The sequence below is a fragment of the Elephantulus edwardii genome, unplaced genomic scaffold (genome assembly GCF_000299155.1).
Source record: "Elephantulus edwardii isolate Elephantulus edwardi_28Jun2011 unplaced genomic scaffold, EleEdw1.0 scaffold00077, whole genome shotgun sequence".
Lineage (NCBI taxonomy): Eukaryota > Metazoa > Chordata > Mammalia > Macroscelidea > Macroscelididae > Elephantulus > Elephantulus edwardii.
Window position 1 is genome coordinate 12,394,719 of NW_006399827.1, and position 22,096 is coordinate 12,416,814.

The following is a 22,096-nucleotide window of genomic DNA, read 5'->3' on the forward strand; positions in this document are numbered from 1 at the left end:
GGGGGGGGGGGCCCGTCGGGGCATGAGGGCGAGAGCACGGCGGGGGGGGCGGCCAGACAGAGCGAGCAAGGAGGAGGAGGAGGACGCCGAGGAGGAGGAAGGAGGAGGCAAAGAAAAGAAGCGGCGGCGGCGGAGGAGGAGGGGGCGAGGAGGCGCGCGGCCCCCCGCTCCCTCCCTCCCCCCTGACCCCCGACCCTTGCCGGCCGGCCCCCAGCCCCAGCCCCGGAGGGAGCTCATGGGAGTATGAAGGAGATGGTAGGAGGCTGCTGCGTATGTTCGGACGAGAGGGGCTGGGCCGAGAACCCGCTGGTCTACTGCGATGGGCACGCGTGCAGCGTGGCCGTCCACCAAGGTACGGGGGTGGCTGGCGGAGAGCGGCGGGACCCGGGGCGGCGCGCGCGGGGCACCCCCAGCCGCGCCCTCGGGAGACCTCCCGGGGCTCGGGTGCCCCTCCCCCACTCCACCTGAAGGGAAAGGGAGGTGTGGGGACTCCCCCCCACCCCGTCCTGAAGGACCGGGTCAGGCATTGTTTTCTTGCCTATTGTTCCAGTCCTGCGCCCCCCACCCCAAGTTGAGGGAGTTTGGGGAGAGTCTAGAGGGCAATGAGTGCAATCCCACAGCCCCAGTGTCGGGGCTGCTGGGGGCATGTTTACCTGCGAGGTGTCCCCTCCCGCTTGGTTATTTTGGTCCCAGCTCCCAGAGGGAGAGGGCAAGGGGGGGGTCACCACCCCCACCCCACCCCCCACCCTGCTTCCGGATACTGGGAGGAGCAGAATTAGGAAGGGAGGAGAAGAGTCCCAGAGGAGAAGGGACTCCTAAAATCCTCCAGGGAAGAGCTGAAGATAGGAGTGAGGTTGTGCAGGGGGCTGGGAATGGAGAGGAGGGAGGTTTGGAGTTTCCCCCAGCAGCACATGGTTCGGGAGTTAACTCCTTGAGGAATCTTGCCGAGGGCGCAGGCTGGCATCTCCCGCCTCCCTGGCACAGCCAGCTGCCCCCTCCCCTTTCCCGGGACAATCCTTAATCCCGTGGCTCTCTGCCCTTCCCGCCACTCTCCTCTGATTACCAGCACTGCGCTGGTCCTCTGACGTGACTTTTGACTTGTACCTGTGAAAGTTAGGAGCAGAACATGAGATTTCTGGGCCCCCAACTTTCCTGCCTTCTCCTTTACTGGCCCTTTAAGAAGCACTACCCCCCCTTACACACACACACACACACACACACACACCCCAACAAAACATGTTTGAATATCAGCGATAACGGTAACTGTTACCCCTCTCATTTTCTCTGAGGACTGGGACAGGCTGGAACTGGGAGAGATGTCCAGATAGGGCATGGAAAGAGGTTTTTCTAGAAGTTTAAGATCAAGGATTTAGACTGCCACCTGCTTGGAGTGCTGCCTGAATGGGTTGTGTGGTTGAAGGCTGGCTGCTATTGGGTGTTGGTTGTAGTCCCTCCTGTCTAGCAAGTGACTCCCAGACTGGGGAACGTCCCCCCTGCAGGAAGTGGATCGAGTCCTTTAGAGTCTTCCCACCCCACTGCCTCTTCAGTCACTCTGGGGGAAAGCTTTTGACTGACAGATTGCCTCAATGCTCTCTCCCCCTCCCTCTCACCCCCAGCTTGCTATGGCATCGTCCAGGTGCCAACAGGACCCTGGTTCTGCCGGAAATGTGAATCTCAGGAGCGAGCGGCCAGGGTGGTGAGTGTGAGACTCCCCCTCACTGTTTCCCTTCCCCGCCCACACACCTGAGCACCTCCTCCGGGCTGAGGCAGAGGAGGGTGGGCCTTCGTTCTGTCATGTAGAGCCTATCAGCAGCCCCATCCATCTCTGTCACTCACTCTTCCTCTGTTTCAAGCATGGGGCTTTTTGGTTTTGTTTGTTTGACTTTATTATGGGAATTTCTAACCTAAGGGAATGTTCTGAGCAGGCTCAAACGCCTTAGCCCATCTTCAACAGTATCAATTCAGAGCCAATTCTGTCATTCCTATACCCTCATCCACCCTACCCCCAGATATTGTCGTATATACGTTACGTTCTGAGGCCTTTCGAAAGTTTGGGGAGGGCCCGGTTTATCAGCCACCCGCCCCTCTTGGGGAAGCCCCGCCCCCTTTGGAAGTCCCTCCTCTAAACTCCCTTGCCTCCTTGCATTGGCAGAGATGTGAGCTGTGCCCACACAAAGATGGGGCATTGAAGAGAACAGATAATGGAGGTGAGGGGGGCCCTCAGAGTAGGGGGCTCAGAAGGCAAGGGTGGACTGAGGTGGGAGTGGATGCTCGCTTGCCCTCTCCTGGATGGCATTGGAATCTGGTGGGGTCATTCTGGAGGAGAGGCCTGTCTGCCTTGTGAGGGGGTAAGGGGTGGGGATCTCAGGCTCCCCAACCACAGCTGAGGCTGGCCCTACACTACCCCAGGCTGGGCCCATGTGGTGTGTGCCCTCTACATCCCTGAGGTGCAGTTTGCCAACGTCCTCACCATGGAGCCCATCGTCCTACAGTATGTGCCTCATGATCGCTTCAACAAGGTGAGTGGCCCCTGCTGGGCTTTGTTACCCCCTTCCACCCTTGGGTCCTTCCAGCTCTTTTTCATCCAGTGTACCTTGATTCTGTCCCACCAATACTTTCAGGAACTATAAAAGACTAGTGGGCACCTAACAGTGAACCGCTTATACACACACAAACACCCAACAATGAACCACTTACACTCACACTCTCTCACTGTCTCTCTCTGTCTCACACATGCCATGTGCCCACATACACTCTAGAACTCAAAGTAGATCATGGGCTCCCTGGCCAGAGCATTGTTGTGTTGCTGTATACCACCGAGGAGAAACCGACCCTGTCGCTTATATTCAGAGGCAGTAAATTGCATAGGAGGAGATAGCCCATCTTTCTCCCGTGGAGCTGCTGGTGATTTGAACTGTGTGTCTGTGAGTTGTCACAGAGCTCGCTGGCCTGAGGGTAGGCCCCAGCAAGTATTTCATTCATTCACTGGTCACATTTTACTGAGTACTTACTATCTGCCAGGCCTGGCGCCAGGCGCATAGTGTGCAGTGGGATCAGGCAGCTGGGCTAGACATGGGTGGCACTCAGTTCCATCACACACACCTTTCTGCTACTGGCACTCCTGTGGCCAAACCCATCTCTCCCTGAGCTTATTCTGCCCTGCGCAACATACATTTTTTAAGAGAGGGCACATAACATAAATATCACCAACCAGGCAAATAGTAAATGTGATAAGTGTGGTAAAGAACTTGCACTGAGATAAAGAGTATGTGGCAGGGGCTTGTTGTTAATAGTTGTTAGATGCCGTCAAGTTGAGGACAATACATAGAGACCCTATGAACAGGCCTGAATCCTGTCCTATCCTGCGCCATCCTCACATTTCCTAACACACTAGAGCCTAGTGCAGCAGTCATGGTGTCAGTCCACCTGGTTGAGGGTCTTCATCTCTTGTGACAAGGGCTTAGTTTAGATAAGAGAAATGTTTTGTGTGTAATCTGAGGGATGAGAAGGAATAACCTTTGGGGGAAAGTTCCTTTGGCAACTTCGTGTAAGTTCCTGACTGAAGGAGCAGCATGTGCAAAGGCTCAGGGCTTACAGAGCTCTGTCCAGGACTGTGTTAACCAACTTTTTAAATTAATTACTCAGAAAAAACTCAAACTTAAGGCCATTGAGTTGGAACTGACTCATAATAGATTGCCCATCTTTCTCTCTCAGCTGGTAGATTCGAACTGTCATACCTTTAGTTTAGCAGGGCAGCGCCCTCTGGACTGTGCCATGAGGGCTCCTTGTAAACTAGCCAACATTAAATAAAATTTAAAACTCAGCTTTGGTCATTCTTACCGTATCTAAAATGCCTAGTAGCTATTGTGATTAGTAGCTACTGTATGGGACACTGCAGAATACAGAATGTTTCCATCATGTATAAGATTCTATTAACTAGCACTCATCTAGGATCACTGAGAGAGGCTAGCGTTAAGGAAAAGGCGGGCAGAAGGAATGCCCAGGCAGAATGGCTGCCCTGTGAGAAGGGGACAGTTACTCTGTGTCCTGCAGACCTGTTACATCTGTGAGGAGCAAGGCCGGGAGAGCAAGGCTGCCTCAGGAGCCTGCATGACTTGTAACCGCCATGGATGTCGACAGGCTTTCCACGTGACCTGGTGAGACCCCTGCCCTCCCAGCCCCAGGGAGCTCAGGAAACAGGGCCAACTGCGCTGTGCCCATTGAAGGTCGTCCTTGCTGCTGTCTCTTTCACGAGGACAGCACTGCTTCCTTGCTTGGTCTTGGTCTACCCTAGCAGGGATCCAGGAGCGGGAGAGGGAGGTGCCTGGTCTGGTTTGTGGCTGAGCCCCTCTCAGCTAACCTCTCCTGGTTAGTGCCCAAATGGCAGGCCTGCTGTGTGAGGAAGAAGTTCTGGAGGTTGACAACGTCAAGTACTGTGGCTACTGCAAATACCACTTCAGCAAGATGGTGAGTTGTGCGTGTCGGGCAGGAACCAGCAGTCAGCTGTTGTGTAGAGGGCATGGGCTCTGGGCCAGACGCATTTCCGGTGCTGGCAGAACAGAACAGAGATGGACAAGACAAGTCCTTGCCCTTGAGATGAAGACTAGATCAGAACATATCTTGAAAGCCCAAACAGTCCATCCCAAAAGACAGAATGAAGACTCTGCCTATGAGAGTCAGGAAGGCTCCAGAGATGTGGCATTTAAACTAAGTCTTGAGGTGGAAATAGTAATGATGAGAGCTGTCACTTGTTAGGGTTTGCCATGCCCCGGCTTCTGTTCCAAGTACTTTGCATGTGTTATTTTATATAATCCTCTGTGCAGCATCAAGTGCATTTTGTCCATTTTACAGCTGAGTAAAGTGAGGCTTAGCAAGGTTACATAATTTATCTCAGAGGTGGTATAAGGAGTCCAAAACACAGCAGTCTGATTTGAAAGCTGCTAAGGAACCTGCTAAGCAGGACAGAGAAACCCATTCTAGGCAGAGGGACTCGCAGAGACACAGGTCTAGTGATGAGAACAAACAGGAGTGGCTGAAGAAGTGGGTGTTGGGTGGGGATGAGGCAGGAGATAAGGAAGCTCAGGCTAGGCTAGATCTGGTAACTTTTGCCCCAAGCTTATGGGGTCCATGGAGAAGCCCAGAAAGGGTATGAGTCACTATTTGTGGAAAGATTGGCATGTTCCAGAAGTGGCTGCGTGTTCTGCAGCCTGTCCAGGAAGCCACTTGGACCTCACCCCCATGCCATGGACAGCTGGAGAGATTTGGATGCGAGGGAGTAACATGATCAGATTTGTGTTTTAGGAAGATTATCCAGGCAGCCACCACTGGGGACCTGGATCAGAGGCTGCGGGCTGGCAGAGAAGAAGAGTTAAAGGGGACACCTAGACCTAGTCTCCAGGCTGTAGACACTGGGTGAATAGGACTTGAGTATCTAAAGGTACCATGAACGAGGAGAGCAGCTAACTTCTGTAGGGTGTCAGTGTCCTAGTTTGCCCCAAACGCTACTGGTTTATGCCTGTTACCCTAGTGTAATTATTAATAGCACTTTTCATTTTTCAGAAGAATCCTGGCTTGGAGCATAAATTAGACAGTTGCCGTGGTTTCACAGTTGATGATAACTTAGGACAAGATAGGGAGCTTGGTTTGGTTTGTAGGAGGCGCTGAGGAGAGATATTCAGATTTGGTAGATGCTGATGGCAGCTCCAGGCCTGTAAGACTGACCAGGAGTCTCCAGGGTCTCCACTTAGGCCAGGTGAACCGAGGTGTGAGGAGAGCTGGGAGAGGGAGATCCAGGGCTCAGTAGAGTAGGAGTGACACCCCATGCCAGGTAGGGATTAGGTCAGATAAAGCCTGGAATGAGTCCTTGGATTTGTCAGCGTTTGTTGACCAGGACAGGTGGAAGCCATAAGGCCAGGCAAGAGACAGGCGAGAGCTGGATCCTGGCTGGAGGGAGAGGCAGTGGAAAGATTTTTGTTTATTTCCCCACTTGTGAAGGCAGCATGCCTTCTAGAATAGAGGAGCCACCATATTTGGTAGAAGGGATGAACAAGGGAGCAGAGGTGATAGAGAGAATGTGGACTCTAAGGTAGCAGGGACTGCCCTTTAAGGCCCCCAGCACAGCCCTTACCCTAGAAATGGAGGCAGAGTTGAGTCAGGAAGGCACTAAAGAAAGAGTGGCAGGTGGTCTGGACCCTGTCTTACCTCCAACTCTGCGTTGCTGAGGGGCCAGCACAAGTTCTTCCTTTTTGCCAAAACTGAGCATTGAATAAGCCAACTCAGGAATCTCCAGTGTTCAGACTGACAATCCCACCTCCTGCTAAGCAGACGATCCAAAGATAAGTCTTCTTGGTGGTCAGCAGGGCAGGAGGGACTGAGCATCATTTGACCTCCAGAAATGTTTTCTTAGACTAGTGAGAGGAGGGTGTGACAGTTCATCTTATTTTCTCCCCTAGAAGACATCACGACACACTGGCAGGGGGGCAGGAGGAGGAGGCACAGGGGGCAGCAGTGGCAGCAGCAGTGGCTTCATCACCGGCCGGAGAAGCCGCTCAGCCTCTCCATCCAGCCAACAGGAGAAGCACCCTGTCCACCATGAGAAGGGCCAGAAGAAGGTAAAAGTCTTCTCCTGCACCCCCACCCCCCATACACACATCTCTTTCAAGAATTGACCTCAAGGTGTCCCCAAGGGCTTGAGGCCTGCCCCCCACCCTTCCTCTGAGGCCCCAAGGGACAGAAGGGGCCTGAGGAAGTGAAACATGAAAGTCATGGAGGATGAGGGGAGGTCGTGTCCTGCCTGTGACTCTTTTTGTCTCTGTGTGGTTCCCCTCACCGTGGCAGAGCAGCATCCTCAAAGCCCAGCTTGTTTTGCCCCTGCCCACAGTTGAAGCATGTGCGCACCAGGTTCATAAGAGAGCCTGCCTGTGCTCCCCTGCCCCTCCGTGTTACCATGGGGCACATCACAGCAGCCCAGGTTCTCATTGCTCCTGTAGCTCAGCATCCCTGGGTGGAGGCCCTTGCAGGTGTGTGTGCATGGTGCTTTGGTGTTACTGGCATGATAATGGGACAGGCTATTTTTAGCAGGCCATAGGGATGAAGGGAAGAACTGTTGGCTTTCACAGGAACCTGTCTGTCTTAGTAATGTGGTGCATCTGTAACAGAAAGACCACAAGTGAGTGACTTTAACACATGTATTTATTTTTTGGTTCAGGAGGATGAAAGTCTAAATTTAAGGTGCCAGCTCTAGGGGAAGTCTTTCTCTTTCTGGCTCTGGAGAAGGGTCCTTATTTCTTGTGAGCTTCTACCTCTGGGCAATCTTCATGTGGCTTGTCATTTATCTTACCCCATCTCTGCTTGCTGGTGGCATTGTTTCATCTCTTTTCTACCTCAAAAGAGATTGACTTAAGATTTTCCCTACACTGGTCCTATTGCATTAACATAACAGAAACAGCTTGTTTCCAAATGAGATTATAATCGTACAGAGAGGTTAGGTTTATTATATGTATTTTGGGGGGATGCTTTTCTTTCCATAGCATTCCGCCTTTTGCCCCCCAGATTAATGTCCTTGCCACATACAAAACACACCCAATCCATAATTTCATCCCTCAAATTTTTTTACAATTTTTCTCCATTTTTTAATTTGCATGAAGTCATACTGGTTTTGATTCAGTCATTCACATGCATTTTGTTTTATAACATTCATTACAATTAATTAATTACAGCACATCATCAAACCCTTATTTCACATTGATTTTCACTTTACCTAATTTATCTATTAATTTTTTTCCCCTCTCTCCATTCTCATCCCTGCTAAGTCTCTGAGGTTGACTTCCCCAAAATCTTAAATCAATTCTCAGTTCAAAATACCATCTTCTGAATAATCTTAATGAAATATGGATGAGACATTAGGTCTGTCCCATTCTGGGGCAGAATTTCTCTTCATCAGAGGACCTGTGCAATCTAGGCCACAGTTGCCTACATCTAAGGTACAAAGGTAGACAGACTCAGGGTAGACATTCCTATTACAAATGAGAGAGAAAGAAGGGGTTATGGGCACCAAGGAAGGACAAAATCCAGCAGAACAACTTGCGTTCTTGCTCAGGCTTTAAAAATAATCCTGTATAGTTTGAGACCATCTGGGCAATGGCCCTCCCATCTAGGTCCTGGGTATTGGCCATACTTTCTGGACTCTGGGTGGAGGCCCCTTGGCCCTGGGCTTCAGCTCTGGCTTTCAAACCCACTGGGATGGCAGCTCTACTCTCTCAGCTTTGACCAGCCACATTGTCCTAGTCCATTTGACTAGCAACCCTGTTCCTTTGAGCATAGCAGCCCTGCCCCGTCAGCTTTGGGCAGTGGTCTCATCTTCTTGGCAGTCCTAAGCAGCAGATCCAGACTCTGGAACCAAGGGGATAAACACCTGTCTCTGAAACCTAGGAGGTTATGGCCTTGCCCTTTGGAACCCAATAGGCCAGGTTCAACCCTTTGAAACCTAGGCTGCCCTGCTCTCCTACTCCTGACAAGTCTGCTGGTCTCCAGCTTGTTCCAGGGATGGTTCTTTTCTTTCTTGGAGGACATCAGATGTAGTTCCTTTAGCTTATTTCTTGCCTATAGCATTCCAGCAGGCAGAAAGTGTTCTTTCTCTACCTCCTTCAGCCTAAGTTGATGCATTTTCTACAGTGATAGTTCATTAGATCCACCTATCACAGGCTTAATCTCTTTAGCAAAAGATTATTGTCACTACATCCTTGGAGAAAATTCTAGCACACATGCCCTTAGCTTGTATAATAGAGTTTTCCAGATCTTTTAAGTTTTGTTTTCATTTTTCACAGTTCAGTTTTTTAAGCCCATTCCCCCCCCCACACACACACACCTCTCCTTCATTTTACTGTAAGCAGTAAGGAGAAACCACAGGGCTCCTTTAAGATCTTGCTTAGAGATCTTCTCAGCCAGATATCAAAGGTCTACCTTCCACCAAATAATTTGGGCATCATTCAGACAAACTCCTTCCCATTCCATGAAAAACATCCCTTTTCCTGCATTGTCCAAAGACATATTCATCATTTGCTTTTTTTAAGTTGTACTAGGAGCACATTTAACAGCCACATTTCTCACTACTTTCTATTACTGGTACCATATATTTTCTCTTAAATGATAGAGATCTTCACTGTAAGCTCTTCTTATTTCTTCCCAAAGTCATCAGCAGAATTGCTTTGACTTCCATAATTCTATCATAGTCTTATCAAGGCAACCTAGGCTTTTTGTTGTTAGTTGCCATCAAATAGAGTACGACTCAGCAACAGGTCTGAAACTCTTTCAGCCCCATTGATGTATGCTCAAACTACTTGCAATATTTTGGGTAATTTTTAGAGTAGCACCACACTTCCAAGACCAAATCCTGTCCTATGTACCAGAGAGCAGTGCCACAGGGGAGTGGCTTTATGAAACAAATTTATTTCCTCACAGTTCAGAAGGCCAGAAGTGTGAATTCAGCCAGAGTTCCGACCATAAGGGAAGTCTTTCTAATGAGCTTCTGCTCTTCTGGGTAGTCTTCATGAAGCTTACAATTTTTCTTTCATGGTTCAAATCCACCAGATACTCTGCTGGAGAAGGAGGGACAATTTCCTCCTGTACCAGTCAGATTTGATTTGACGGTACACACACAAAAAATGTAAAATAAAAAAAAACCCAACCAAAAATTCTTTCCTACTCTGCTTTTCTTACTTGGTTTATCTTTTTTTTCTATTCCATACTGTCATGTTTTTATTATAGCAACATTGTTGCAATTGTTTTCTCTTTTTTAATCTCCAAGGAAAGAGATGGACACAAGATTCACCCTACACTAGACCTGCCTAATTAACTAACAAAACCAACCCATTCCCAAATGAGATTATGACCACAAACCTAGAGGTTGAGATTTACAACACATATTTGAGGGACACATAATTTAGTCCATTATCTGTGCTACTCCTTTTAGTCAAGGCCCTCTAGTTCTTCCAGAGGAACATGATTTCTTTGAAGACATCCCTAAATAAATGTCATTGCCCCATGTCTAGCTATCATAATCCTCCTCACCAGACAGCACTCCTTTAACTCCTTAGAGTCGGAAGGACAAAGAACGCCTTAAACAGAAGCACAAGAAGCGGCCTGAGTCACCTCCCAGCATCCTCACCCTGCCTGTGGTCCCCACTGCTGACAAGGTATATTCAAGAGGGATGGGGTCCTGGTCTCAGAGCTCTAGGGGGAGGGAGGTAGGACACAAGGGGTAAAGGTGGTTCAGGGGACCCGTGTGCCCTTCTTGAAGCTTCAGGTTAAGGTGCTTCCCACACATCACCACCTCCGTGTACCTCTTCCAGTCCTCTGGTTGCAGTCTAGAAAGGCCAAGGATCCTCAGCTCTGCCAATCACTGACCAGTCATGAGGGTGGGGATGGGCTGAGGGATACCACCCTTCCTGCTGTCAGAATGTTCACCTCTGTCTCTGCAGAGTGGGAGGGTACAGTACTCAGGCCACTTTTTCCAAGTTCCTGGGCTCATTTCCACCAGAGAAAGGACCCCTTTTCTCTCACACCTCCCCTACTGTCAGGCAAACACCGAAAGTCTGTCATCAGACCAGAACCCCACTTGCTGCAGCTTGTAGGCACTGAGAGTCCTAATCATGATGGGCAGGCCCCTACCCAACACCCCCTAACCTCCACCCAGCCACCCTTTCATGGGGCACAGACTGTAAGGCTTGTCTCCAGAAATGGACAACATCTGGATGGGTAACACAAGGGCCCACCCGGGGCCAGAGTGTCTAATCCAAGCCAGAGCCACCCTCCCTCCAATCTGCCCTCCTTTTGCAAGAACTGGAGACTGGAGAAAATGCTTCCTCCTGTTGTCCATTATTGCCCAGTTCACTTCCATCCCCCTTCTCCCATGCAGTTGGCAGAGCCCTGGGCATCTTAGCAGGAGACTAAGGTATCAGGTTTCTAGGGTGATGTTACTATGGCAACTGTCCCAGCAACCCTCTCTCCTCCCCACTCCCAGGGCTCACCTGGAAGAGCCTGCTGTCCATGCCTTTTGACCTTTCCCAGTGGCCTGCAACCTTGCCTTAACTCTGCACACAGGTAGAGAAAGAGAGCCAGAGCTCTGGGAGTTTCTCTGGTCACTCAGTGTCCTCTCAGACATGCCAGAGCCCCTCCCAGCACCCTCTGTGGCCCAGCAGTTTAGCTGCCCCTCCCCCTAGGCCCTTTCCTTTCTTGCTTTCAGGACCACATCTGGCTCCCTTCAGAACTCCAGCTGTTGAAAAGAACAAAGAGGAAGACAGAGACCAGGGCTCCACCCAGGGAGGGTCTATGTAGGGTGGCTCTTGTTCCCCCTCCATTCTTCCATTCAGGACCTGTTAATTGTGCTAGCCTGGACCAGGGACTGGGCCAGGTCCTGAGACCCCAGGAAGAAAGTGCCACCTGTGTCTTAGTAAGAAGTATTAACTCACCACTGTAGAACAAGGGGATAGCCCATTGAATCTTCAAAATAATCTAGTAAAGTAGGTCTTTTTAGAAGAAATCAGAAACAGAGAAATTAGGTGATTTACCTGACAGTGCATAACTAGTAAGTAGTGGAGTTGAGATTTGAACCTAGGAAGTCTACCTTGAGGAACTTTTTCCTTAAAAGCACATCCTGGTGTCTCTTGCAGTATTTTAGTAATAACTGTAGTTTGTATGCTTAGAATAGTAGAGCACCTATGAAAGAGAGGAAGACTCCCAAGATAGATTGACACAGTGACTGGAACGGTGGGCTTGAGCACTGCAGAGCCTGTGAGAATGATGCAGGGTAGGGCAAAGTTTGATCTGTTATTCATAGGATCACTGTGTATCATGGTTGACCCAGCAGCACCTAAAAATAATTATTAGTCGGATTCCTACTATTTTTTTTTTATGTGTACCGTCAAATCAGATCTGACTGGTACAAGAGGAGATTGCCCCCTCCTTCTCCAGCAGAGGATCTGGTAGATTTGAACCGCATACCTCTGGGATTGCAGTACACTATCTTGCCACTAGGCCACCAGAGCTTCCTGGATTCCTACTATTTGTTGACCTCATACTGTGTATCTGGAGTTATGCTTCTTAGAACTCCCCATCCAGGCATAATTAGCGCTATAAGAAAACAGAAAGAGCTCGGTGAGCTTGAGATCCGCCAGTGAACAGTGAGCCAGCCAGACTCCGGCACTGTCCCTGTCCACTTTTTCTACCACCTTCCTGCTGCCCTCAGATTCAGGGATGCTTGATTTCCATACCCAGTGGCTGTTAACATGGTAGATGTGAGTACATGGCACTCTGGAAATAAGACAGAGTGACCGTGTACCCCAGGTCTCCAGTGGAGGCTTCCCAGAACAGGGGCTTGAAACTGGATTCAGGAGGACAAGGAGCATAAAGCTGGGCTCAGCTCACATGGAAGTTCAGGCTATGAAATCCCGAGTGGGCAGTGAGGCAGGTGGCTGCCACTGGAGGTAAGCAGGGAAGGAGTGGTAGGAGTTGGAGAAGCCCAAGGAAGGCCGTTCTCCCTCCCTGTGGCTCCTCTTCCCAGCGCAGGTCAAGCCCTCCCAGGTGCCTTGATATTTCTTGAATGAATGAGAAGGTAGATGAACAAGTCATAGCCACACTTCAGAGATACTGCAGGTTCAATTCCAGGCTGCCATAATAGAGCTAATAGCAGAATAAAGCGAGTCACACAACTGTCTGGGTTTCCCAGAGCATATAAATGTTATGTTTACACTTTATTAAGTAAGTAATACCATTATGAAGTAAGTAATACCATTACGAATACCATTACGAGCTCTGGTGGCCTAGTGGTAAGAAGCTGTGCTGCAGTATTGAAGGCACGTGGTTTGAAGCCACCAACTGATCTGAGAAGGATGGGCCGTCTTCTCTTGTGTGGATAACTGCCTCTGAAAACCCACCTGAGGGTCAGCTTTGGCTTGGTACACAACAACAACCAGCATTATGAAAAAGTTCAAGAATTGTCAGAATGCGCTACAGAGCTATAAAGTAAGCACATAGTGTTGGGAAAAGGCACCTGTAGGCTTGCTTTAGGAAGGGTTGCCACAACCTCCAATTTGGTTTAAAAAAAAAAATCTACAAAACGCAGTAAAACAAAGTATATCTATATTGCTTCTAAGAAAATTTTCATTTTTGCCCTGTTCCCTGTCATCCCTCCTCCTTGAGATGGAAATCAGACACCTTTGTGGGTTCAGATTGAGTGCTCCCCACCAGCTCACATCTAGAAGTTCCCCAGCTCTGTTGAGGGTGTTTTCTGAGCTGCCTGCTTGAGCCTTTGTCTGCTGCACTCCAGGTAGGGGTGAGCCCAGGCTCCAGTCTGCTGGTAAGGCCTTCCTCTCTCTTCCCCACTCAGGTCTCCTCCTCAGCTTCCTCCTCCTCCCACCATGAGGCCAGTGGTCAGGAGACCTCAGAGAGCAGCAGGGACTCAAAGGGGAAAAAGTCTTCCAGCCATAACCTGAGTCACAAGGGGAAGAAACTGAGCAGTGGAAAAGGTGTGAGCAGTTTTACCTCCACCTCTTCCTCCTCCTCTTCCTCCTCCTCTTCCTCCTCCTCTGGGGGGCCCTTCCAGCCTGCAGGTGAGTGAGGGGTTCCTGAAGGAAACTGGGAGGGGGCATAGTCTGTTGCCCAGAGCTTTTCTTACAAGCACTTTGCATACTGGTTTTTCATCTCATTTACTTTTTAAATTGGCTCAGCATAAACATAAGGGATCCCCACCAGTGATTCTCCATGCCCTCCCCTCAGGCCTTCCTTCCCTCTCAGAGCCCAGCCCACCACCCCCATGACCTTACTCATTATCACCTATGCTGTGCTGCATGGTGCCTTCTGGAAAGCACTGGTATCCTCTCATACAATCTAGCTGGCCTGGGCAATTATTCTACTTTATTACAACTGGGAGAGCTGGAGGAAGGGATTTGGCTCAGGACACTGAGACTATTGGTAACAGAGCTGGGTCAGGAAGCAGGCTGCCCCACCCCAGACCAGCTCTTTCCCACCCCTGCATGTAGGATATGGAACAGAGTAAAGGAGTCTGGGTCTAGCTGCAATTCCCTTTCCCTCTGCACAGCCTCGTCCCTGCAGAACTCCCCTGACTTCTCTGCATTCCCCAAGCTGGAGCAGCCAGAGGAGGACAAGTACTCCAAGCCTGCAGCCCCCACCCCTTCAGCCCCACCCTCTCCCTCAGCTGCTGAACCCCCCAAGGCTGATCTCTTTGAGCAGAAAGTGGTCTTCTCTGGCTTTGGGCCCATCATGCGATTCTCCACCACCACCTCCAGCTCAGGCCGGACCCGGGCCCCTTCCCCTGGAGACTATAAGTCTCCCCATGTCTCGGGGTCCACGCCCTCAGCAGGCACCCACAAGCGGATGCCCACTCTGAGCGCTGCCCCTGCTCCTGCTGAGGAGATCCCAGAGACAAGCCTGAAGGAGAAGAAGCACAAAGCCAGCAAGAGGAGCCGACATGGCCCAGGCCGTCCCAAAGGCAGCCGGAACAAGGAGGGTGCTGGGGGTCCCACCGCTCCTTCCCTGCCTGGTGCCCAGCTGGCTGGCTTCACCGCCACAGCTGCCTCGCCCTTCTCTGGAGGCTCCCTGGTCAGCTCTGGCCTGGGTGGCCTGGCCTCCCGTACCTTTGGGCCTTCTGGGAGTCTGCCCAGCCTAAGCCTGGAGTCCCCTCTGCTGGGGGCAGGTTAGTGACCCCTGAGGAAGGGCCTGGCCCAACCAGCCCTGTGAGGGGATAATGCAAAAACAGGCAGTTAGAGTGATAGAAACTGCTCCACAGGGATAAAGGATGGAAGTGACAGTGACCTCCAAGACACTCCGTGTCCCAGTCTTTAAGCATGGCTATAGTGGGAAAAATTGAGATATACTGCTAATAGGATCTAACAGATTTGGGGAGGGCATTTGAAAAACTCCCAGTGAATTCTTCAAGGTAGGGCAGCCTATAAGTAGGCATTGTCACCAGAAATGGCATCTTTGCAGCAAGATTTTACAGTGTGAGGGGCCAGATCCGGGGAATTATTCTCCCTAGGGAGGGGCAGCATGAGATACTGACTGAGGAGAGGTCTGGGGATAGTGACTGGAAGTTTCCCCCTGTCCTTGTGCCCATAGGCATCTACACCAGTAATAAGGACCCTATCTCCCATGGGGGTGGGATGCTGCGGGCTGTCTGCAGCACCCCACTCTCCTCCAGCCTGCTGGGGCCCCCAGGAACCTCTGCTCTGCCCCGCCTCAGCCGCTCCCCATTCACCAGCACCCTCCCCTCCTCTTCTGCTTCTATTTCCACCACTCAGGTGAGGCCACTGAATGTGGGTACCCCTCCTCTGGGCAAGTGAGGGTCAGACTGCTGAGTGCCTTAGCCTTCAGTGGGAATTCTGATTGAGAGATGGGGCCTAACCACCACCCAAACATCTCCCTTTCCCTGCTCTTCTCTTTCCCACCACTCTTCACCGCATGCTCCCCCAAAACACACACACACACACACACACACACACCCCCTCCAGTACACACAGTTGTGCCCTAGATTCAAGAATAACCACCATGGACTCTACCTCATTTTTCTCAGGTGTTTTCTCTGGCTGGCTCTACCTTCAGCCTTCCTTCTACCCACATATTTGGAACCCCCATGGGCACCGTTAACCCCCTTCTCACCCAAACCGAGAGCAGCCACACAGGTATGCAAGTTTCTGACTCCTTTTCTTCCCAAAGGGGAACCCCTGCATGTGACCTCAGAAAGGATGGGAGGGCTTTCTCGCTGCCCCCTCCCTCTGCCTACTCTGCAATAAAGTACTACCACATACAACAAACCAGGAGACACCCGTGCTATAGAACCAGGCAAAGGACAGGCCAGGGCAGAATTGCTGCCCTATCTCAGGACAAATGATGACTTGATGTAGGAATTGAGTTAGAGAATGGCGGAGCTAGAACTCAAATTCTGGGCTCCTGACTCCAGGCACAGTGCTTTTAACCACTGCAGCAAAGCTCACTTGCTTTTAAGTGGCCTCTGATGTGTTTGGAACCCATGTTTACTGTAGTCCTTCCAGCTGGATAATCTCCGGGTATTTAGTAGTTAAATGGGCGGGCCTCAAACTCTCCACCCCCTCCCTCCCGGAGTCAGTCCAGCCCCAGTAAGCTGATTGGTGCACGACCCCACCTGTCAGGCCAGGGGGCGGGGCTTGCCTTAGGGCCGCGCTGTCAGGTAGGCCAAACCTTAAAGAGGCTGGATCCCATTCCAGGTGCAAGACCTGAAGAAAAGGTTAGCTAAATTTTCTGAAACCTAGATCGGAATTCTGCGGCCCACCAAAGGGTTTTGTATTCTGATTTGTAAGTTTATGACTATTAAAGAGTCATAACGTTAAATCATGGTAATAGCTACAGTTATGGGCTTGTTTACTGTCAGTTAAATGGTTCACGTTTATTATTTTATTTAATACTCCCAATAGTTACTTCAGAGAAGCTGGTTATGTTTTCAGAGTCACACAGCCAGTGTCATATTTCTCTAACTCTAACGTATCCTGGAAAGAAACTTCGAGGTGGATCTGAAAGTAGCTAGGTAGCGGGAGATTCTCTGTCTACAGAGAAAAAAAATCCCAGGGCCTCGCCTCCTAAGGGACCGGGTTTCCAAGTCTGGGATCACAGAGCCCTTCACCTTAAAGTTCAGATCTGGACTTGAGAGACCCAGGGTCAGGGTCTGCCATGAGGTGCTGGGTCACGCACCTTTCCCCGGGCGGGCGGGTCTGCAAATCTGACAGAACCCACCCCCACTGATCCCTGCTCCTCCTTCTCCTTCCAAGAGCCAGACCTGGAGGACTGCAGCTTCCGGTGTCGGGGGACCTCCCCCCAGGAGAGTCTGTCTTCCATGTGAGGGAGGGGGCGGCGGTTGGGGGAGGGAAAGGGGGGGGCTAAGAGGGACACCCGAGGGAGATAGGGGTAGAGAGGCGGGCACCGGGGTAAAGCGGGGACCAAGGGGATGGATGGAACGAGGGAGGCGATCCTGGGGGCACAAGGTAAGCTTGAGCCCGGTTTTCCCTCCTGACCTTAGGTCCCCCATCAGCAGCCTTCCAGCACTCTTCGACCAGACAGCGTCAGCGCCCTGCGGGGGCGGCCAATTAGACCCCGCAGCTCCAGGAACAACTAACATGGAGCAGCTGCTGGAGAAGCAGAGCGATGGCGAGGCCGGAGTCAACAGTGAGGAGGGGTGGGGCTAGCCTGGGAGAGGTCCGAGGAACCCTAGACCCTGACACCTTTCTCCTCTGAGGTCTCTTAACGCCCCCCACCCCAGACCTCACCTTGATCCCTTGCAAGGCTTTACTCCACCAAAGGCCCTCACTGCCTCCTAGGGATGACTGAGCCCCAGCATTTGCCTTTCCAGCCCTTCCCATGTCGTTGACCCCAATCGACCCTATCAGGGGTCTTCAACACCTCTGGCTTCCCAGGTCTGGCTTTTCTCGGCTCACCTGTGTCCCCGCCCCCGTTAGGCCCCGCCCTTCCGGCAAGTCCCGCCTTCGGGCCTGCCAATCTGCCCCTAGCCCCACCCCCCTGCCCCGCCCGCACCCCGCCCCTCCAGGGGAGGCCTCAGGTTTTTTCCTCTCTTCTACAGTCGTGGAGATGCTGAAAGCGCTGCACGCTCTGCAGAAGGAAAACCAACGGCTCCAGGAGCAGATCCTGAGCTTGACGGCCAAGAAGGAGCGGCTGCAGATTCTCAACGTGCAGCTCGCTGTACCCTTCCCCGCCCTGCCTGCCGCCCTGCCTGCTGCCAACGGCCCTGTCCCTGGTCCCTATGGCCTGCCTCCCCAAGGTGAGGGGTCTCGCAAAGCCAACGGTAGTTAGCGCCTTTGGCCCCAACCCAGCCCCTGACCTCCCCTTCTGAACCCGTATCCTCAGCCGGCAGCAGCGACTCCTTGAGCACCAGCAAGAGCCCGCCGGGAAAGAACAACAGCCTGGGCCTGGACAACTCGCTGTCCACGTCTTCTGAGGTGGGCGCCCCAGCAGTTGCGGGGTGGGAGGGTTAGGGTGTCTGCTACTCTTGGAGGCTGGACAAGGATATGATTGACTCCTTTATTAAACAAATAATTATTAAGTGTCTACCCAGTGCTAGGCACTAGCAAAACATGAAGTGACTAAAACCAGCCGGGCACAGCCTGCTCCTAAAGATAGACGACCAAAGCCAAGGAGAGGGTAAATAATTATAAAGCAGGAGCAGTGTTAACAAGGAAAAAAAAACCCCAGGGCTGAGAATAAGAATGGAGGGGGAGTCCTTCCATAGATAAGGTGGTTAGGGAAGGGCTTTTTGAGAAGTATTTGCCAAGGCTTTATTATAGTGCCTCCCGCAAAATAATCCCTCTCTAATTGGTGGTGGTTAGGGTAGCAGCTGTTATTGTTACACTGTGGTTATTATTGGAATCAGACTGGGTTCTTGTTCTCTCCCCCCTACTTATTAACTGTGTGATTGAGCAATAATAATCCTAATAATAACAAGCATTTATTGCACACTTACCCTTGCTGAGATTTTAATGTGCTGATTTATTTAGTCTTCATAATAACTTTATGGAACATACCCTACTATTACACTCACGTTATGTATGAGTGAGGACTCTGAGGTGAAGAGAAGTGGGGCCCAAGGTCACACACTCACATCACTGCATTGTGGAGGTGGCATTTGAACCTTTCAATTCAGCTGCCATGCTGAATTCAGTTACCTGACCTGTTAAGAATCAATGGCTTCACTTAGAACTTGGGAATAATAATACAGGTCAAGCACTAAACCTTGAGTCTGGTTCTTTAGGTGGTTATTGCTGTTGTCACTGTCACTCATTATTAAGCAAGGGTCCTCAGAGGTGCTGGACACCCTGGAAATGCTTAGTAAACACGATTTGCAGAAGACTGCTTAGATTTTTAGTCTTCACCCTAGGGCCTTGCTGCTTTCTTCGGGCTGGCCCTGCCTGTGGGGGGGATGAGGCATGGGCGCCTGCATTCTGTGAGACTACTGGTGGGTGCTGGGCCGGGGGCCAGAAACACCATGCTGGCCCCTTGCTCCTCTGACCCCTCCCTCCCCCTCCCTTCCCAGGACCCACACTCAGGCTGCCCAAGCCGCAGCAGCTCGTCGCTGTCCTTCCACAGCACGCCCCCACCGTTGCCCCTGCTCCAGCAGAGCCCTGCTACTCTGCCTCTGGCCTTGCCTGGGGCCCCTGCCTCGCTCCCACCCCAACCACAGAACGGATTGGGGCAGGCAGCTGGGGCAGCGGGGCTAGGGGCCATGCCCATGGCTGAGGGGCTGCTGGGAGGGCTGGCGAGCAGCGGGGCCCTGCCCCTCAATGGGCTTCTAGGGGGGTTGAATGGGGCTGCCGCCCCCAACCCTGCAGGCTTGAGCCAGGCTGGTGGGGCCCCCACGCTGCAGCTACCAGGTTGTCTCAACAGGTGAGGGGAGAATGAGCTCTGGGGAAGGGAAGGGGGGAGGCTGATTCTGGGAGGAATACCCCCCAATGTCAACAATCCCAAGGAAGGAGAAATGCCCTCTGCTCTCACAGGATATACAAACCTAGTCATCTCTTGGTCTCTCGGCAGAGACACGGCCTCCCCCTAAACTGTGTAGATAGCGTGTCCCCTGGATGATAGCTCTCCAGGGACCCGATATTCTGGGTATTTCTGCTACCCCAGACAGGGTTTCCTTCTGAGGAAGCTTTTCCATCTAACTAGTGTCCCTCCCACTGTACTCTGCACTCAGACTATATATCGCTCTAGTCGGCTAAGGTCTCACATCCTTGCCTCTCTCGAGCTGGGTCTGAGGGTCTGGGAGCTTGGTGGGGGGAATAGGGGAGTCTTTCCTGGCTCTTCTCCTTAGTTCATGTTTTGTTCCCCTGCCTTAGCCTAACCGAGCAGCAGCGACAGCTCCTTCAGCAGCAAGAGCAGCAGCTCCAGCAGCTCCAGCAGCTCCTGGCCTCCCCACAGCTGACACCGGTAATCTCTTCCCTTCCTGGCTCCTTCAGAGGCCCACCAGGCTTGCTCACACTCAGCAGTACCTGGAAGGGCCCATCATGGGGTGAGGGTGACCTATCAGAGCATCTCTGGGAACTGGGGAAGAGATGCTAGAGTGGCCCCAGATCACAGCCTAGTGAGGGGACCTGGAGGGTGTCAAGTTCTCAGTAGAACTACAGAGCATTTCTAACCCTAACATCCAGAATCTTCAGGAAGAAACTTCTGTAACTCCATGGTGTGTGTGGTGAGGTAACTGAACAGGTGATCCCCTTGCCCCGACAACCAGAGCAATTTCTTTCTCTGTTCTCTGATGGATTCTGCCAAGAACCCCTTTGAAAAAAGGAATTCAGACCTTTAATAACATTAAGGAAGTCGGGGGGGAAATTCCAGAACATAAGCATTTTCAACATAAAGGAACATTAGATATACAAGCACTTGTGTCATTTGATTTACATACAGGGTCTGAATGGGAACAGGAGAGGGAACAGCAAGATTTCATGATGTAAACCTTCATATGTTGTTTGGGTCTGGGGAATGTTGAGACTATCTATGGAAAAGAAATGACTCTTGAATGAAAAAGACAAAACAAGAAAGGGCTGCAGTTGAGAAACAATGACCTAGTCTAGTGGTTCTTAGTTTAGGAGGCTACCAGCTTAGGGGTGCTTAGCTTAGGAGCATTTGTGGTTTCCACATTTACTGAGGACCAGACTTCCTGTTTAATGAGTACGGGTTTGACCTCTAGTCCTGTAGGGTAGCTAAGGCCGGAAGTGGAGAATTAGAGACAGAACTCTGACCAAGTTTCAGGCCTCATAGGATGGAGCCTGGGCCAAGAAGGCCAAGCTGGCAGTGGGGAGAGATCCTGGAGACACCCCACTCCCCAGCCAGTGCCCTTTCTGGCACCTTTGCAGGAACACCAGACTGTCATCTACCAGATGATCCAGCAGATCCAGCAGAAACGGGAGCTGCAGCGGCTGCAGATGGCCGGGGGCTCCCAGCTGCCCATGGCCAGCCTGCTGGCAGGAAGTTCGACCCCTCTGCTGTCTGCAGGCACCCCTGGCCTGCTGCCCACAGCATCTGCACCACCCCTGCTGCCGGCTGGAGCCCTGGTGGGCCCCTCACTAGGCAACAACACGAGCCTCATGGCTGCAGCAGCTGCGGCTGCAGCAGTAGCAGCAGCAGGCGGCCCTCCAGTCCTCACTGCCCAGACCAACCCCTTCCTCAGCCTGTCAGGGGCGGACGGCAGTGGCAGTGGCCCCAAAGGAGGGGTGAGTATGGGGCCTGGGGCCTTCCCCTGTCCTCCTGGGAAGACAAGTCTTGCGCAGAGGTGCATCATCAGAAGAACCAGAGCAGCCCCTAGGTCAGCAGAGTGCCTTGTTCACACACAGTCTCTGGAGCACATGCCTGTGCTGTCACATGCTTGCTCTCCTGCAGAGCCAAGGAAGGCACCCTCTGAGCATGGGCTAATAGTAATGGGACCAATTAGAAAACAGCATCCCTCTGGGAAGACCAGTTAGGAAAGGCTGTTTCCTCTCTGAGCAGACCAATTAGGAACAGGCCCTCTCTGGTGGACCAATGAGAGAAAGACCTCGCTGTCCTGAGAGGGCATACAGCCTAGCCTCAGATGCTGACCTTGACCGCATGAGCTAAGCACCCTGTGCAGGGCAACCACCCCACTTTCACATAGCGGCCTGATGTGGGCCTCACCAGAGCTGAGACCAGGGTGTCAGCCATGCTCCCTTTCTGTACCCTACTGTAGCTTTGTAGGTCCACGAAGCTGTTCTCAATTGGAACTCTCCCAAACCCCATCTTACCTTCCTCTCTTTCCAGACCGCTGACAAAGGAGCCTCAGCTAACCAGGAGAAAGGCTAAACCCACACCTCTCCTGACCTCCCTAAAGGAGGGGGGAATCCTGGCCTGAGGGGCCCTAGCCTGGAGCAGGCACCTGCGCTCAGACACTGGAGACCCCTGGCCCAGCGCTTGTGCTGGTGGCCCAGGAAGTGGTGGGCACGCCGGGTGCCAAGGACTGAGAGTGAGGGGCAGCCCCTTGCCCACCTAGTCTCCTCCCCTTCTGCACTGGCCCCTTTGTGAGGGGGCGGAGAGG

General features: G+C 51.8%; 1 protein-coding gene across 1 annotated transcript; it reads left to right on the forward strand.

Moving 5' to 3' along the window:
* Positions 1–240: 240 nt before the first annotated feature.
* MLLT6 (myeloid/lymphoid or mixed-lineage leukemia (trithorax homolog, Drosophila); translocated to, 6) lies at positions 241–21,864 on the forward strand. Its single transcript, XM_006889364.1, has 20 exons — positions 241–352; positions 1,617–1,696; positions 2,153–2,207; positions 2,410–2,519; positions 4,054–4,157; positions 4,374–4,467; positions 6,453–6,611; positions 10,095–10,193; positions 13,385–13,607; positions 14,096–14,710; positions 15,133–15,314; positions 15,587–15,695; positions 16,815–16,881; positions 17,063–17,208; positions 17,621–17,818; positions 17,905–17,996; positions 19,088–19,437; positions 19,887–19,977; positions 20,904–21,260; positions 21,823–21,864. The coding sequence occupies exons 1-20, from the start codon at positions 244–246 to the stop codon at positions 21,862–21,864; spliced, it is 3,282 nt and encodes a 1,093-aa protein (XP_006889426.1). The 5' UTR covers positions 241–243.
* The last annotated feature ends 232 nt before the right edge of the window (positions 21,865–22,096 follow it).